The sequence below is a fragment of the Leptonotus elevatus genome, chromosome 15, assembly GCF_054856555.1.
Source record: "Leptonotus elevatus isolate MCC_2025b chromosome 15, RoL_Lele_1.0, whole genome shotgun sequence".
Classification (NCBI taxonomy): Eukaryota; Metazoa; Chordata; class Actinopteri; order Syngnathiformes; family Syngnathidae; genus Leptonotus; species Leptonotus elevatus.
In genome coordinates, this window is record NC_141253.1 from 11,466,150 (window position 1) to 11,483,175 (window position 17,026).

The 17,026-nt window shown below is 37.5% G+C and overlaps 2 protein-coding genes across 4 annotated transcripts; one reads left to right on the forward strand and one right to left on the reverse strand.

Moving 5' to 3' along the window:
* The first annotated feature begins 1,299 nt into the window (after positions 1 to 1,299).
* Positions 1,300 to 6,642, forward strand: LOC147161919 (uncharacterized). Of its 3 annotated transcripts, none has more exons than XM_086097761.1 (6): positions 1,300 to 1,431; positions 1,785 to 1,929; positions 2,734 to 2,763; positions 3,138 to 3,280; positions 6,047 to 6,118; positions 6,206 to 6,642. In XM_086097761.1, exons 2-6 carry the CDS (start codon positions 1,809 to 1,811, stop codon positions 6,218 to 6,220), a joined length of 381 nt encoding a protein of 126 aa, XP_085953887.1. In that variant the 5' UTR covers positions 1,300 to 1,431; positions 1,785 to 1,808; the 3' UTR covers positions 6,221 to 6,642. The 3 variants fall into 3 exon arrangements, with proteins under 3 accessions (XP_085953887.1, XP_085953889.1, XP_085953888.1); XM_086097763.1 differs by lacking the exon at positions 1,300 to 1,431 and adding an exon at positions 1,484 to 1,680; XM_086097762.1 differs by lacking the exon at positions 1,300 to 1,431 and adding an exon at positions 1,644 to 1,704.
* Positions 6,643 to 7,486: 844 nt separating this feature from the next.
* nop14 (NOP14 nucleolar protein homolog (yeast)) lies at positions 7,487 to 16,596 on the reverse strand. Its single transcript, XM_086097728.1, has 19 exons — positions 16,419 to 16,596; positions 15,542 to 15,724; positions 15,125 to 15,259; positions 14,895 to 15,036; positions 13,580 to 13,722; positions 13,374 to 13,508; positions 13,126 to 13,248; positions 12,141 to 12,272; positions 11,703 to 12,057; positions 10,900 to 11,030; positions 10,746 to 10,831; positions 10,534 to 10,669; positions 9,811 to 9,912; positions 9,495 to 9,648; positions 9,252 to 9,411; positions 8,517 to 8,664; positions 8,122 to 8,240; positions 7,889 to 8,044; positions 7,487 to 7,811 (listed from the first exon to the last, which is right to left on the reverse strand). Exons 2-19 carry the CDS (start codon positions 15,722 to 15,724, stop codon positions 7,715 to 7,717), a joined length of 2,637 nt encoding a protein of 878 aa, XP_085953854.1. The 5' UTR covers positions 16,419 to 16,596; the 3' UTR covers positions 7,487 to 7,714.
* Positions 16,597 to 17,026: the final 430 nt, after the last annotated feature.

Sequence of the window (17,026 nt, forward strand, 5' to 3'; positions counted from 1 at the left end):
GTGGTTTCTACACTATATGATGCTCAAAGTGCTTTGCAAGGCATTACATTACATTCATCACACTAGTGGTCGACTGCCGGAATGATCGATCCCACAACCTTTGTGTTATACACAATGTTCTATGTTTTTATCCATCTCAGGAGTAGGCCATTTTGCTGATTGCTGTCGACTAAAAATTACATCAAAGTTGCTCAGGGGCGCTGGTAACCACCAATCACGGCTCAGCTTGTGAATGTCATGTGACCACATTCCAAAAACAAGTGAGCCCTGACTGTAGTTACCTGAGCAACGTTGATGTCATTTTCAGTCGACAGCAAGTGGCAAAATGGCTGCCCACTCAGATGGATAAAAATGGGTGGATCTTGCTGCTAATTTCATATTCCACAAACACACTATTAACGTGTTTAGAGTCAGACTAGTGAGGGCGCACATTGTAAAGAACATTATTGACTTGACTTCCCCTTTAACTTGCTCCAAAGAACTAATAGACTACAAAAGAAAGAGAAAAGGAAAACGAAAATAATATAAAATGACAAAAAGTAAAGACAAAAGAGAGGAAATGACTTTAAAAAAAGAAATAGTTGACAAAGGAAGGTAGTAAAGCTCAGGGCAAATTAAAATGGATACTGGAACAATAGAGCAAGAGGAAGGGGGGGGGGTTAGAGATAAAAGAAATAGAAAAAAATGATGAGCAGAAAAACAACAAACGACAGGAAAAAGGGGAGAAAGTTTGAAATGAGTTTAAAATTAGGTTAAAGGGAGTTTTTTTTCTTGCATCACCTTTAATTACTTTCATGTCATATTACAGTACACATTTATCAATAACAATTTTTTTGAGTTATGTTTAGACACTGTCCTGTATATAAAATATTAGCTTGCTGCTTGTTCGCGAAGGTATCCGTCAGTTTGGTGTGCTATGGCTCCATCAAGTGGCCATTAGAAGTATTACAAGTCACACCATTATTACTGGAACGGAAGACAAAGACATGTTAAGTCTTGTTTAAACCCCAAATACATTACTTTACATTATTACTTTACATTAAATCACTCCACACAACTAATTTATTTATGTATTTTGATTCTGTGACGTTATCAGAATTTGCCGTTCAATCTACTGGATTTACATATTGGATATCATTTAATACCATACAACAGCCACTCTCAGCTAATGATATATATTGATCATTACAGTATTTTAATATTAAATCAATAAAGCTGACATATCATTGGCTGCTGCTGCTGCACCGACGCCCTTGTGCAAAGCACTACAAGCGTGTGCGCGCGCGCATGACACCTCTCAGCATCACAGCCTGTCAACGAGGCGTGTCTCTGTGCGAACGCACACACGGTGTCGAGTGAATTTTGGAGTGAGCAAACCGGTTTTTCGGGAAGATTTCAACCCGGAACTGAGAGGACGTTGACACACAACAGGTGCGTGAGTCGCCTGATCTCGAAATTGAAAAACTAATAAATGAATAAATAAATAAAAAATAAAAACGTTTATAGTTTTAATATCGTAGCTAAGCTTTATTTAGTAAATCACATTATGTGTTTTATGGCCACTACATGTATTATAGATGTAATTTATATATATATATATATATATATATATATATATAAAAGGGGTCTCCCCCATTCGACGCTTCCACAGGTGGTAATGATCTACATCCGCGGTAAAAAGTAGGGCTCCGTCGTAGTGTTTGAGTGAGTGCGCTCAGCACATGTTTGGTTTTACTGGCATCTCGACAGCGGTTGATTGAGCCTGTTTTTCTTTTCTAATTTAGTTTTCAAAAAGGAAAGAGACTAATATGGAGGCACTGAAGAAAGGACTGAACAAAGCCAAGGAAGGAGTGGTTGTGGCGGCGACGAAAACCAAGCAGGGAGTGAGTAGCGCGGCTGAGATGACCAAAGATGGGGTCCAGTACGTCGGTGGGTCCCCTCTTACTATCGACTCCTTGATCAGCTGTTGGTGTTTAATTGATTAATCGCCGTGCAGTTGCACATGGTGCTTTACTGGCCAGGTGTATTTTTTCCCTCCTTCAAGATCTCAAAAGAGGTTTTCACTTATCTTTATTTAACCTTGAAAAGCCGACAATTTTTAGATCATGTTATTTAATTTGAACATTAACGTTAGTTACAATTGGTAGTAGTAACATACGTTAATATAGGTTTGTAAAAAAATAAATAAATATATATATATATATATATATATATATGTATTTTAGTGAATACAATTTTCGACACATACTCCTTTTAACCTTGACGAGCTGACAAAAAAGTAGTATTTACAGCCTGTTACAACACTTATTAAATTACAAAAAAATAGTTTTCCATTTTAAATACCCCCCTTTTTTAACTTTTTTTTCATAGTGTTAACAGCAACGTAACTAATAATTATAGTATTTTTTTATATAGTGCGTGTATACTTATAATGAATTATCACTTGCTGTTATATCATTTAAAAAAACTTGTTTTTTTTCATTTTTGTGAAAAATCTTTAGGTTTTACCATTATATCCATACTTTGTATAATATAAAATATATTAGTGTTTACATTTTTATTTCCTACGCATAATAGCAGTATTCTATTAAAAAAGTCATTTTATTTACGTACTATCAGTATCTACTTAGCACTAATATTTTATTCAGAAAATATAATGAATTATTCGCATTTCATAAGTACTGTATATATTTTGTTGTATTTAATTCATCATTTTTTTTCTTCCATTTTCAGGCACCAAAACAGTGGAAGGAGCCACAACAGGTATCTAGTGATCTATCTGACAATAAACATGACAAAAATTAGCATGAAGGTGAGCAGCTAGGTGCCAAATTTCCATGTGTGGACCCCCTGGGAGGGCAAAGTGTGGCTGTCACAAACAAGCAGAGCCATGGTGACCTCCTGTGAGGCAACCCCCCCCCCCCCCCCCCCCCAAGTTCCACGGTCCATGTTGTTAGGCTAAATGCAAGGAACACCTTTTACACAAAGGTGAAGCAGAGCAAGATGTGCCGGATCTGCAGAGTCGCTAATCGAACAAAAGACTACAGACAGGAGTAGATAGGGTGTGGTCGTGTGTTCTGTAAGTGAAAGCCGCACAACAATTGAAGGTGTGTGACGCCCTACTTCTTTTTCAACAGTCGCAGGTAAAACGGTGGAGGGGGTGAGCCATGTGGGCGGAGCAGTGGTTACCGGGATGACCAACGTGGCTCAGAAAACTGTGGAGGGGGCAGGCAGCATCGTCGCCGCCACCGGACTGGTCAAGAAGGATCCCGCCAAACCGGTGAGAACAATTACTTTAATATAAGACCACCTGCATGGCGAGGCTAAAGTGAAAAGTTGAAAAGAAAATCCGACATGTAATATAATCCAGGTAAACGTGAAGTGGTATGAATGCCACATTAATACCACCTATTAATGCCACACTTGGTAATGCCATACCAAGTAACAACAAAAATGTTACAAATAAATTAAGAGTTGTAACATTCACAAATGAATGTCAAAATTCACAATTTCACACCGAAATGTACACGCAACAATTCAGACTTTTTCTTGGAAAAAATGACAAAGTAGTTTAACAAACTGTTTTGGTGTAAAAATAAATAAATATATATACTTTTTTTTTTTTGTAAAAATTGGTTTTTATTTTAGTACTTTTTTGGGGGCAGGTTAAACATTACAATTTCTTCTTGAAAATACATTTCCGTATTTTAATTTATCATGGCCTTATTTCACTTAAAATTAGTGTTTTTAGTGAAATAAAAACATTTTCATAACTTATTTTGCACGATTACATTTTTGTATAATTGGATCAAAAACAAATCTGAAAATTTTAATCAAGCTTTGATGTCATTGAAACTTGGTATACGTGTTAGTGGCACAACACTAAATCTCGCATTTTAGGTCAATCAGAGGAGAAGTTTGGGAGCTACGAACCGCAGAATTGTGACATTTTTGGCAAAAAGAGGCGGGGCCGCCTTTAAATCCTTGCATCTCAGGAACTAATGGGACAATCTTGACAAAATTGGTATTGTTGGAAAGAGAATCCAACAAGGATTCCAAATCTGCAATGTTTTAGAGAGCATGCAAAATTACATTTCATTCGAAATTTTAAGATCCACAAGAAAATGGATGGATGGAAGGTCAATTTCAAGTTAATCTGAAATATGTACCCATCTTCTAAATGACTGCAGTTTTGGAATCTTTATTGAATTCCTGTTTGAACCATACCAGTTTGGGTGATATGTGCCCCTTTTTCCCATTGACCTAAAATTTGAGATTTTGAGCTGTACCATAACTACATAAGTACACAGAGGATCAATCAAATCTAGATCAGTTTGTTTAAACCAACTGGGTTATTTGGCATGGAACTATTAAATTCTTAGTTTACTCAACAAAAGTTCTTGTTACTTTACTGTCATATTCTAAATTCATTCTATATTCTAAGCTTTGCCGCAAATACAATTTTCTTGTAAAAATACGGCTTGATTCAAATATTTAAACTGGATAATTATCACCCCTCCCCCCTTTTTTTTACAGTTATTTTTATAAATTCTGACTTGTTTAAAGCTACTGACCAGCGCAGAAAATTTTATTTTGAATTGCTACTGCCATCTGTGGCCAAACAATTAAACTGCCTTCCGAATCCTGTCTGAAAACTATTGGCCAGAATCTTGCAGGACTTCCATTATGAACAGCTAAGGTGTTAATCTACTAATTAAAAAAAGTGTTTCAGTCATAAATGGTCAAATAAAAAAAGCTATTGTAAAGATATTTTTGGGCAAACTGTTACAAAGTGCAGCTTTAAAGAAATCTCAGGACTGGTGTGATATTTGGAATTAATTTGAATAAATTTTTCTGTAAAATTTCATTTGGACTTTTTTTTTTTAAATGTAGTAAATGTTATTTTCGTAAATTACCGTACTTTTTGGGGGGTAAAAATAGAGCCCCCCCCCTTCATAATTCTTGTTCTTGTAAATGTGACTTTATTCTCAGAATAGTTCAACTTTTTTGTGCGTCAAATGATGGCTTTTTTTATGTTAAAATTCTACACTGCTTTTACATCATTTTCATAAAATTGCAACAAAAAAAATGTCACGTGAAACATTGAGGCCAGAATGCTACTATGGTGACCATGTCAATGTAATTGACAGGTTTGTGGTTCTGATTTATTTTTTGGAGACATTGTAAGAAAGCTTAAATTTTTGGAAAGCCAACTCCTCTGAGCACGCCTTAATGTAATAATGGACCTTGCGTTGTGCACTGTGGCACAGAAAAGGACCTTCCCCAAATCTGTCCTCATTAGAGGAGGATTAACATCTCCTGTTGACTCATCCTCCATCTCGTGCCTATGCACATCCACTCAAAATGGCCGCGTGACCTTGAGCCGTTCGTCTTCTTCGTCATCTCTGCTCTTGTTTGCTTTGCCGTGTTCACGCCTCAGTCAGGAGGAAGATTTCACCCAAACAAATCCATAACATAATTGACAAGCTACAATTGTTACATGTCAAACATGTCTGGAGATGACAGAGCCTCTTCAATGAGTCACAATGCATCACCATCAAGTGAGAAGATTCCCGTGAAGTGACAAGGAAACGAGTCCTTTTGTCCTTGCAAATGTCCTTTAACGCGATTACACACGCACAGACGCGGCTTTTTAATCAGACTCGACACCTCGAGGGATGCGACACACCACCTGGAATGTGAGCCCGCTTCGGATGACGATGAGCCCAACTGGCGGCAGAGACGGAGCGACAGATGGACGCAACCGACAGTCGGAGCGTCATCCTTCAGACGCCGTGGCCGTTTATCATTAGAAAGCGACACCGTGTTGACAGGCAACTAGCAGAGGGGAACATGAAAGATCAATATGAAAGGTTTGCGGAGGTATTCAATCAGGCTTCTTCCAACTTTGGTTGGAGCCGTTTGGGGAACGGATCTTTTCTGTGCCAAAGCCAGATTCATCAAGTTACGCTGAGTCGCGAACCGCAACCTGAGAAATAGAGTGTCTCGAGTGCCAATTTGTCTTGCCGTTTGTTATGTCTTGCAGAGCGACGACAACTCCGCGGCGCAAGATGCGGCCGAGTCACCGGTGGATACCGACACCACTGACGCCACGGAGGTGAGACGCCATTAAAATTCAAACAAACACTCGCAGCGGATGTGATCGATGACACCTGGTCTCATCTTTTTTTTTTTTGTCTCATAGGATGACACAGACTGAACATGTTTTAAGAACAGGCCATGTTCCTGCCAAGTCCCGTCGTGCCTCGTCTTGGTCTTCGATGATGTCCGTGGGTTGTGTGTGTGTGTGGGTTGTGTGTATTTGTATTGTGTGTCTCTTGCACATCAGCAAATTGACCTCATGTGTCTTGTTTGCGACGGTGATAATTCAAATTTATTATCACTGAGAGTTTGTGTGTGCGTGTTTGTCAGTAACAAGCACATGGAATTAGACCACAATTAACCACCGACATGTCTCTAAATGAACAAAGACAATATTCTCTATTTTTTGCTATGGCGTCCGTTTGTGTATCCATGTTGTATTTCCATCATGAAATTGTAAAGCATGTATGTATGGCCCTGTAATGCATATGATGTTATATTGGGATTTAGTGTTTAATAAAGTATATGTTAAATGTAAAATCTGTGAAGCTATAAACTTATTTATTAAATATATTTTCCCACACAATCACAAAATGATTAAATTCAAGTAACGTACATTCATTTAGAACTATATATTTTTTAAAGTACATACCAGTACATAACTTTTGGTCCTGAATTGGGGCATTGTAGATACTTGTAAAATATATTCTAGTTTTAATAATAATTTGTCATATATCATTTTCCCACAAATAATGCCAAAATATAGCTATTGTTTTTAAAAATTCACCACCCTCTTAAAATTGCCCAAGTCATTTTTTTGCAGAATTTTTTTTTGCCTAAATTATCTCATGATGCAAATGGTAAATTTGTTTGTGTTTCCTGAATATCTGGGGGGGGGGGAAATTAGGCAATTATTTTAAGAAGGTGTCAAATTGTATTTGTGTTATAGGGAAAATTTAGTTTTTTGAGGTGCTCTATTTAAATGAAGGACAATTACTATAATAAGCAAATGTAAAAATATATATATTTTTTTCCCCCCAACAAATAAGAATATAAAAATGTGAAATTTTTCAGAATAGCATTTCTTTTTTGAATGGTGAAAGTGTTTGAGGTGCAATAATTACAGCAGTTTTTAATTTACAGTACATAATTTATTGTACATGAGAAAAAGGTTGCTAGAAATGCTCAAATTAAAACCCTAGGAATGAGAATAGATAATTCTCAGTTGATGTTTACTAGCAAATTGCATGTCTGAATATTTGCTATATATATATATATTTTTTTTCATGTGGTTCTTCAAAAGAGCCTCCGGACATTTGCTAAAGAAATTGAAACGTCAACATTTTAACTTACATTGAAATGTGCATTTAACACCCAAAACGTATCTTATTGAATGAGGCACTTCATTAGCTACACCTGGACCTTCTCATCTGCTAACTTATTGATGAGCTTCACCAAAACAGTGACTGCATAAAAGACTGCCGAGGAAAATTGATTCATTGGCACTTCATGAACAGATTACTGTGTATCGTAACATGTCTACTGTGGACTTGACGTGTAAAAAAAAAAAGGAAAAAAAAGTACATAACTGTCCATTGTGAGGCAGGAGCTCTCATTTCTTCTTCCTCCTCTTGAGGGCCTTCCACTCTCCCTCCTGCGTGGCCAAGCTGCCGAAGAGCTCCTTTACCTTCCTCTTCCTTTCCGCATCTCTGTCGGTAACAAAGAGCCAATTGAGGGTGAGCGGCGTCCGTGAGCTTCGTGAGGCTCGCGTGACGACGACGGGTACCTGCTCATGACGTCGTTGAGCTTCTCGCTGGCCAGGAAGCGAGTGTCCTTCCTGATCTCCCTCAGTGCTCCCTTGAACTCCTTCTTGTACTTGTGACGCATTCTGTGCTCCTCCTTCTGCTCCCTGGTCACGCCACGCTTCTTCCCGTAGTCCAACCTGCAGGAAAGAACATGTAGCATCGACTCAAGCACCAGACGTGCGACTTATGACCTCTTTTTATGTTATGTACGTACACTTGCACAATCTTGGGTGTAAACAGCTTGAGAGGGACAGGCTTCTTCTTATCGAATACCAGACGGTTGCGAGCGAGCGGAGCACCGCCAAGGACCTCCAGGATTGAAGCTCGAAGCTCCTGCAGTACAATTTAAGAACTTTTTTTAAGACTGGCTGGGATCTTAACTTTTGGGGGCGGGGGGCTAAAGTTTATATTAACATTTTCGTCCAAAATGGAATATTTCTGGGTTCAAAATAATGTTTTTTTGTTTTGTTTTTAATAAAAACTTTTCCCATACATGATAATATGTAGATAATTATAATCGAAAGGGAAATAGTTCTGTTCAATCATTAAAAAAAAAAAAGTCCTGGTTGGTATAACACAAGAAAAAGATACGAGTTAAAGGTAACTCACCTTTAAAGGCTCTGGTAGTACGTTTGAGGAGAGGTGTTGCGAGAGCAGCGCTGTGATTGGCTGAAAGATGTGTGTAAAACAGTCCAGGTCCTTGTAGAGCACACAGCATTTGTTCAGCAGCTCCATGCATGTGGACACGCATGTCAACCTGACAAGAACATTACACAATTCTTTATCGCTTATGAACGCACAACATGGTATTTGAAAACTGTCAACAAAAGTAAGAGAAAAAAAACATGATGTTTTAGTAACAATTTAACATTCCATACTGTCATACAAGTGTCAAGTTTTTTTTAACTAAAAGTCTAAAAATAATAAATTGCTTATATATAAAAAAAATAAAAATAAATATTTACTTTAAGTTTGCTTTTCTAATTTGATGAAAACACAAACTAAATCAAACCAAATTAATTAAGAAAATAATCAATAAAATCTAATTTCATTTCATTTAAAAAAATAAAATACCTTATTTAAAAAAAAATTAAACAAATAGTGCTTTAAAGAGGAAGCCAACACCAAAAAAAATCTCCATAACAATATATTGTATTTATAAGCATTCTGATTAATATTGTGTTTGCATTGTATCTCGTGGATCAAATGTCATGACAAGGCGAATGTCATCAATGATCAGAGCGTTTGTCACATTAAATCTACTTCACAGAGTGTCACTAAACACAAAATATTAGTGTCAAAATCACTGTTGTGCAGAAAATTTCACAAAAAGCTTGTTGCTACCTGTAGTGATCTGCATCAATATCCTTCTTTAACGTGAGGCGCTGCGTGGCAGACAGTGGCAGGCTTTTCCTACTCCAGCTCTTCCAGGATTCCGGGTCCGACAGCACCAACAGATTGCTGTATTTCCCCGTGCTTCGAAAAGGTGGAACCACTCTGTAACCTGTATTATCAAGTTAAAAAAAAAGAAAAAATCAGTTTGTTGGCAGCAACAATGCGATGGCTTGAAGAGGAGTTGGCGCCAACCTGCAGACGTCTTGTCCCCCACGGCTAAGTGCAGCATTCCGGACAGGAAGTTAACGAGCTCGGGCAGGAAGCGTTTGGAAAAAGAGACGTACTCCACCGCCACACAGCACAACACTAAACCCGACGTTACGTCCTGTAATGACCTCACCGGACACTGCACACACATCATTTGGAGTCTTTATATCGGAATATACTGGATGCGCTCGAAAAGCGACCGTTACGTATGTATTCAAACAATGTCTGACGTACTAGGGATATGGCTATGTGGTATGTGCAGTGATATATGCGTGTTGTATTATGACTGTGTGTGATGTACCTTAGTGAGAGCTTGGCCTATGTAAAGTAGCGCTGGTGTGGTGACAGGATGTCGAAAGTCAGACGTAGGAAACAGCAACGCTGCCACCTTCAGGTAAATTAGCTAGAAACACAAAAAAATATTCATAACCAATAAACACAAAGCTATCTTGCTCCATTGCACGATTGAAGTGACATGAAAATATTCAGGGTTCCTACTTCATACAAACTTAAGACTTTCTATTGTAAATTAAATGCAAGACTTCACAATCCTGTTGTCCAAATTTGCTACAGTATGGTACAAAAAAAGTCTAATGTAGTGGTTACCGTACTTTACTTTACTGGAGGAAAAAAATGGATAACATGATCAGAGGTGCCAAATCCAGGTCCAGAAAGTACAAATCCTGCCACAGCTTTAGCCTCAGGTGCTAGTTAGCTAGCTCCCATGGTGCTCGTTTACCTGCTCGGGAGCGAGCTAGCTAACTAGCTAGCTAGCACCCATGGTGCTAGCTAACTAGCTAGCTAGCACCCATGGTGCTTGTTTGCCTACTAGGGAGCTAGATAGCTAGCTAGCACTAAGGGCTAAAGCCAAACTGTGGCAGAGTTTTTAATTTCTGGACCCGGATTTGCCGCCTCTGAACACAATACACTAGGTGTTGCTTGGTTCAGAAAATAAAACCTATGTTGAGGGCCCATAAAATTGGTAAAATTAGGGTAAGAAAATGGGTGAAGAAATAGTTCATACCATGTCTAGAGTTGGGAAGGCAGCATTCCCTTTGACTTCAAGCACTTCCTCCATGCTGTGAGCAGCATCTGCAATGATAGTCTGCATAGACTTGCGGGCTGCTTCTGGGAACATCTGACACAAGCTGTACACCTCTCTACACAGAGGATGACGAAACAATACTTCATTTATTGACAAAATGATTTAAATCAGCAGGCTGACAATCGACTCACGGAATTAGCTTGTCAATGATGGTAAGTTCAGGCGGACTCCGACAGGCCAGTTCTCCAAGGTACTCCAACAGAAATCCTACCAGGTTCTGAAACACAGATATTATTAAATCATAATACGTAACCTTAATACCACAAAATAAATACTCTATTGTACCTGCAGTTTGATCTTATTTCCCACAGCCAGACTGGGGTGGTTGCACTTTTGAGTCCGGGCCATGATGAGGCGCTGGTTGTCAGGGGTGTGACCGCGAAGTAGCTTTTCAAGGTCTTTGGAGCTTTCTGGAACTGTAAGAACCATAAACAATGCAAGCTGCTATACATGCTAACAATATTAGAGGCTAATGCTTTTACCACTGCTAATGGTAACCAGTGAAGCATTAAAAAAAACAGCTAACAGACAGGTAAAGCAACTTAAATCAATGCTAAGAGGTAGCTAAACGGTAGCTAATACACTGCTAATCAAAGATGGCAACACAGGCCAATAAAATGCTGAAAGGAAAGCTAATATATCAGCTAGCGCCAAACAGACAGCTCATAAAGCCCAACATACTGCTTATATATAATACATTATATATTGATTAATTCAACTTTACATAGTTTATGTTGTTAACTTGAGTAAATCACTGTGCCGCTCTCTAGTGATGGCAAAATGAAGCTTCATGAAGCACTTGCGATACTTTTTGACTCCTCAAGATGGCACTCATGATTCAAAGATGCAATGCAAATGTAATCCATTTTCATTGCACTTGCCTTTATCTTTAAACCAAGAGCACCATCTAGAGGAGTCCAAAAGTATCGCAAATGCTTCATGAAGCTTCATTTTGCCATCACTACCGCTCTCTACTCCCTTAATTGCGCCACAGGGATCAATAAAGTTTTGTGAACATAATATTGTAATGGAATGCTAACACTAGCTAACGGTACATTGCTAACAGACTAATCAGAGAGGTTTGTTACCAGTGAACGTGTACGGAAGTTCGGCTTTGGCTGCTTCCTGCTGGGCCGCCTTCTCCTCTTCACTCTTCTTCGGTTTGATCTCCTCCTCCTCCTCCTCTTCCTCGCTTTCTCGCTCCGATTCCAAATCTGAGTGACCATCCTCTTCCTTCTCCCCTTCCTCCTCCTCTTCATCATCATCATCAATCTCTTCTTCTTCTTCTTCTTCCTCATTGCTGCCACCATCCGGCTCTTCTTCTTCCTCCTCCTCCTCCTCCTCCTCATTGCTGCCACCATCACCCTCTTCTTCCTCCTCACATTCTTCTTCACCTTTTTCTCCATCTTCATCTGGCTCCTCGTCAAGGTTCCATTTGCCATCCTTTACAACAGAGCAAGCATGTATAAGATACATATTTCCTGTACAATACATATATTGGGTTCATGTACAGTATTTCGTGTCACCTTGTAAGCTAAAGTTTTCTTGTCCTCTTTGTTAAGGATGAATCCATCTTGGAGGTCGTCGGCCGACATGTAAGTACGATTCGGCGCTGCTTCCGCCTCTTCATCACCCATCATCCTCCTTAGTCGATCCGCCTTAGAGGGAAATCAAGGTGGGTGGTCTCATTTCTTTGAAATATACTTTTCCCTCCCTGAAAATATATGACTATCGTCCATAGAAATGCAACTCTTTTTTGGGGGGTAATGATGAACATTAAAATATTTGTTTTTTTTATGTTTCTCTCTAAAATGTATGATTTTTTTTTTTAAGAAATCTTCTTTTTTTCATCTCAAAAATATATTTTTTCATTGAAATGTTATTGCTAGGTTTTTAAATACCGGTTCCCAACTTCATCTTTTTTCCTCAAGACATACTTTTAGCTCTACAAAAAAATAAGACTCATTTTTTCTTTGAAAATAAACTTTATTCCCCAAAAACATAAAGCTTTTTTCTACTGAAAAATATTTTCAATATTATTTAAAACATTTGTCTATTTTGGTATTTCAAAAGTACCGTTTCCCCCCCTTGAAAATCTTGATTACTTTGTCAAAAATCAGGAAAAAAATAAAAATATAAACATTGAGAACCACCAAGAATTTCTATATTCAGTGCAACAAGAAGAGAAATTGCACGGAATGCAGCATACAATGTATTTTGACTAACAAAGGAACACATGTTATTGTACTACTAAACAGAAGCTGTTTGTTTAGTATGTTAGTAATTGTAGACAGTTATTTAAAACAATCTGGACAAAAACAACCTTGGGCAATGAGCCACATGTTGCTTCACCAAAGACAAAATTATTTGATCATGTATAGGAGACTGCTCTGCAAAATTTCCAGTCAGTCCACACCCTTTTCCATTAAAAAAAATACAAATTCTTGCACAGCGGTTCACTTGCATTTAAACTGGCATGCTCCTTAAGAAAGCCATTTTGTGAAAACATACCTCCAGTTTCTGCAGCTTCTCCCGCTCCTCCCTGGCGAGCTCCTCTGGGGACTTCATTTTCTCCGAGGGTTGAGCCTTCATCTCGAAGCCCAGCTCCTTCACCATCTTGTCGTACTCCTCCAACTGCATAAACGTGAACGGCCAAAATTATAACCGCAGTTATTAATTAATTATTAATAATAACTATTTATTATGTCAAAGGAAAATGGTTGTTCGCGACCAACCACTAGTCTAGCTGTTGTTCCCACCTTTGGTTTTTCCACCGGCATGTCCTCCCGTTGAACTTTGGGCTTCTTATGCATCAGCATCTGGATGTTCTTCCACTCATGGTCCAGCTTCTCCGTCAGCACTTGTGCCTCCTCCTTTTGCACCTGTCGGTCTCTCTGAGCAGAAAGAGGAGGATGACTTTTCTTTGTCATGTCTCATGATTCCCATTGGCGAGGAGGCCACTCACCTTCTCCTGTTTGGACTTTTGGATGAGCTCCTCGATCAGCTCCTGCCTGGACTTGGCCTTCGGGCCTTCTTCATCGTGCACCCCGGCGGTCTTCTTCCTTAGGAGGCCCCCGCCGCCGCCGAAGTGAGAGGCTGTCAACTCGGCTACAAAAATTCAAAAATATATTTTGGTTAATTGCAAACTTTTTAAGCACAAAGTGACCTTTAAACATTGACAAAATATGTAACCTGGGTTGGACATAACAGTTAATTTTTCATTATTTTACATTGAAGTTAGTTTTTCACCTTTTTCATTATTAATTTTAGTGATTCATAATATACCGGTAGTTTCATTGCACAAGCACAGTTTAATTGTGCTTCTTTATTTTTGTGATTTTTCTAAGATGGATATTTATGACAAATTAATGACATTTTTCAAACTGCATCTTTTTAGGACCTTAACCTTTTTTAATGTCATCATTTAACAGATTAATTTAACTTCAGAAGGGTTAATCGTTTTTTTTGGGTTAAATTCTGTATATTTTTATGAGATCAATTAATTTTTATTATATAAATGAATAATATCATTCTTGTATTGATTTACTTTTTTTCAAATTCCATACTTGTTCATTAAAACTGTTGTATTCAAAAATTTTTTTAAATACAATAAATTTTAAGTTATGGGAATTTTTCCTGGGCATAATTTATTTAATTATTTTATTTGACACGTCTACATTATATATTAAATTTTTATTATTTTGTTGTATTTCATTGTAGTCATTGTCATCATATTTAAATTTTCTTTATTTTAGTAATCTACTGTTTTTTTCAATTCTGTATATTTTAGCAGTCATTTATTTATTAAGAACATTTTTGTAGAGTAATTCAGTTTAATGACAATTTTTTCTTGAATTATTGATTTACTGTATTTATTAATAATGGCCATTTTTATTCTGTAATTTTTCATTTCTTTTTTTCTTCATTTTATGAAGACAGGGATTTATTATGATAGATTTATTTCTCTTTTATTTTGCCAATATATTGTTTAAGATAGCTTAAAATATGTTGTTTTGTCATTTTTTAATTCAAATGTATATGTTTTTCTTCATTTGACCAATACATTATATTTATAGCATCAAATATTTCTTAAGATTTTTTTTAAGCCTGCATAGATTTTGTCATTCTTTTTTTCTTTGTTATGAAAAAAGTTCCCTCCCATTCATTCATTTTTGGATCAGTTTTTATTTTTTATTTTATTTTTACAAAATGTGATCATAAAACAAGGATTCCTCTCATTTGCTATAACATAAGCATTAGTACGCATGCATCGTTCTTACCCGACAAAAGTCCTTTCTCCCCCGACTCGTCGTCGCTGTTCACCATGTCAGTGAACTTCTCCATTTCAGACAGAGATTGTCCATAATGAGTCAGCTCCTCCTCCTCGTTCAGGTTGTACATGTCCTTCTTCTCATGGGCGCGCTGAAACATGTCATTTAAAAGCCATTCAAGAGACTTCAACACAATCAAAGTTATCAATCAATGTTAGTCAAATGTTGGCGTGGCTCACCTTTCTCTCCATGGCAAACCTCTGCATGATTTTTTCTTCAGGTTCCATGTTGGTGTTGTACTCCCCAAAGCGCCTGTCTATGAACTTGTTGCTTTTGTTCTTCTGCTTGTACTCCTTCAAGAGTGTCTCCTTCCTCTATTGGATGAAGGAAATACATCTCATTCAATGTGAAGCATGGCACTGAAGCATGAAGAGCCCGTTTCCTATTCTTTATCTATTACAGTGGTTGTCCAATTTTTTACATGAAGTGCCACCCAAAAAAAAAAATACTTGACAGTTGGTAGTGTCAAAAATGTTAACTAGCACTTAATGGGTTAACAAAATATGACTGACTGAGTGACCATGGAACAGATTGTTCCATTTAAATAATTCCCTACGGGGATGAAAAATGTACAATTGCTGTGTCTGGAGTCACACCTTGTTGATGGCTTTGGAGCGGGACACTCCAGGGAGGCCCACATCATGCTTGCTTTTCCTCCCAAGCACATCGAATTTCTTGCGGTTGATTTTCACCTCAAAAGGGTTGTTCTTGATATCGGTGGAGGTCTTAACTTTGCGAACTTTGTCAGCCACGCCCCGCTTTTTGGGCACCTTCCCCATCTGGAATAGTCATTTATTATCAGCGCTGATAACAAACCGCCATTATTAAATGTTGAACAGTATAACAGTATTTCTGCATCCAAAATTTATTATTATTATTATTACGGCAACCGACTTTGACGTCTAAACATTTAGTTGATACAGAACATTGGGGCAACTATTGTTGCTCGCCAAATTCCCGAATCACTCAAATATAATTAAAATCTGGCTTTACCAAATGTAATTTATCATTCCATGTTTCAAAATATACTCAACAGATTTCAAACCATTCCAACTTCTACCTGGTCAGCTCTTTCAGTAAGTAATAATAGCAATAGTTAGTAATATTTTAAATTTGCTCAAAAAACTTTCGCAATTTTTTTTACATTTTTAACTTTACTCACAGATGTCTCAAAACAAATTAAAAGCTTGAATCCAACATCTGAAACGTCAGTTCATTTAGGCTACCATTTGTGAAGGTCCAGGAACCCACATTTTTTTTCATAAATGACCAGAATCGCCAAGACAAATTCCCAATCAGTAAGATTTTTTTCACATTCAACTCCACGCCAGACCTTCAGCATTCACACAAAATTTCTACAGAAACACAATTCATATAAATATTCATATTGCAGTGCCAGTACATATCTGCTTCTGAACAAACACATTAGCTTTGTTAGCAAAGCCGTAAACAAACCATCACTTGAGAGATTACCGTGTGTCGCGAAGAGACAATTTATATAATCCACCGCGTTGACAACATTTATTCGCTAAATGGACCCGACGTGCACTTCAATGAGTAAAAACTAATTTAATGTAGTATTCACGTTGTTTTGCTTCAGGTTTACCACATGAGTACAAGAGGAGTACACGCGACGGGTTGAAAGTTCAAAAAACAAAGGAAATCAAGCAGAAACAGGAGCTGCCTTCTATTGCGCGTTTGCCTACAGCGCCACTACAACGGTCATAAATACAATTACATCTTTGACACGTGAAGAAGACGAGCGAATTATTATTTTAAACAGATATATTATTGCATTGTTTTCATGACGAATGCAGAAATTTTGTGGAATATTTTTTACAGTATTTACTTTTCAATTGTGTCGTACATAAGCTAAAAAGAAATGCGCCCAAATATATCCACTAATACTATAGTGGTTAAGAGGAGCAGCACAATTTTTTTTTAAATCCACAGAAGGTACCGATGATGCCAAGTGTGATGATGAATGCACAAGAGACAAATACAATTCAATTATATAAAATACATTTTAATCAAGTATTGTGTGGTGAATACCGTATTTCTTCTTTTTTTGGCAAACGAAA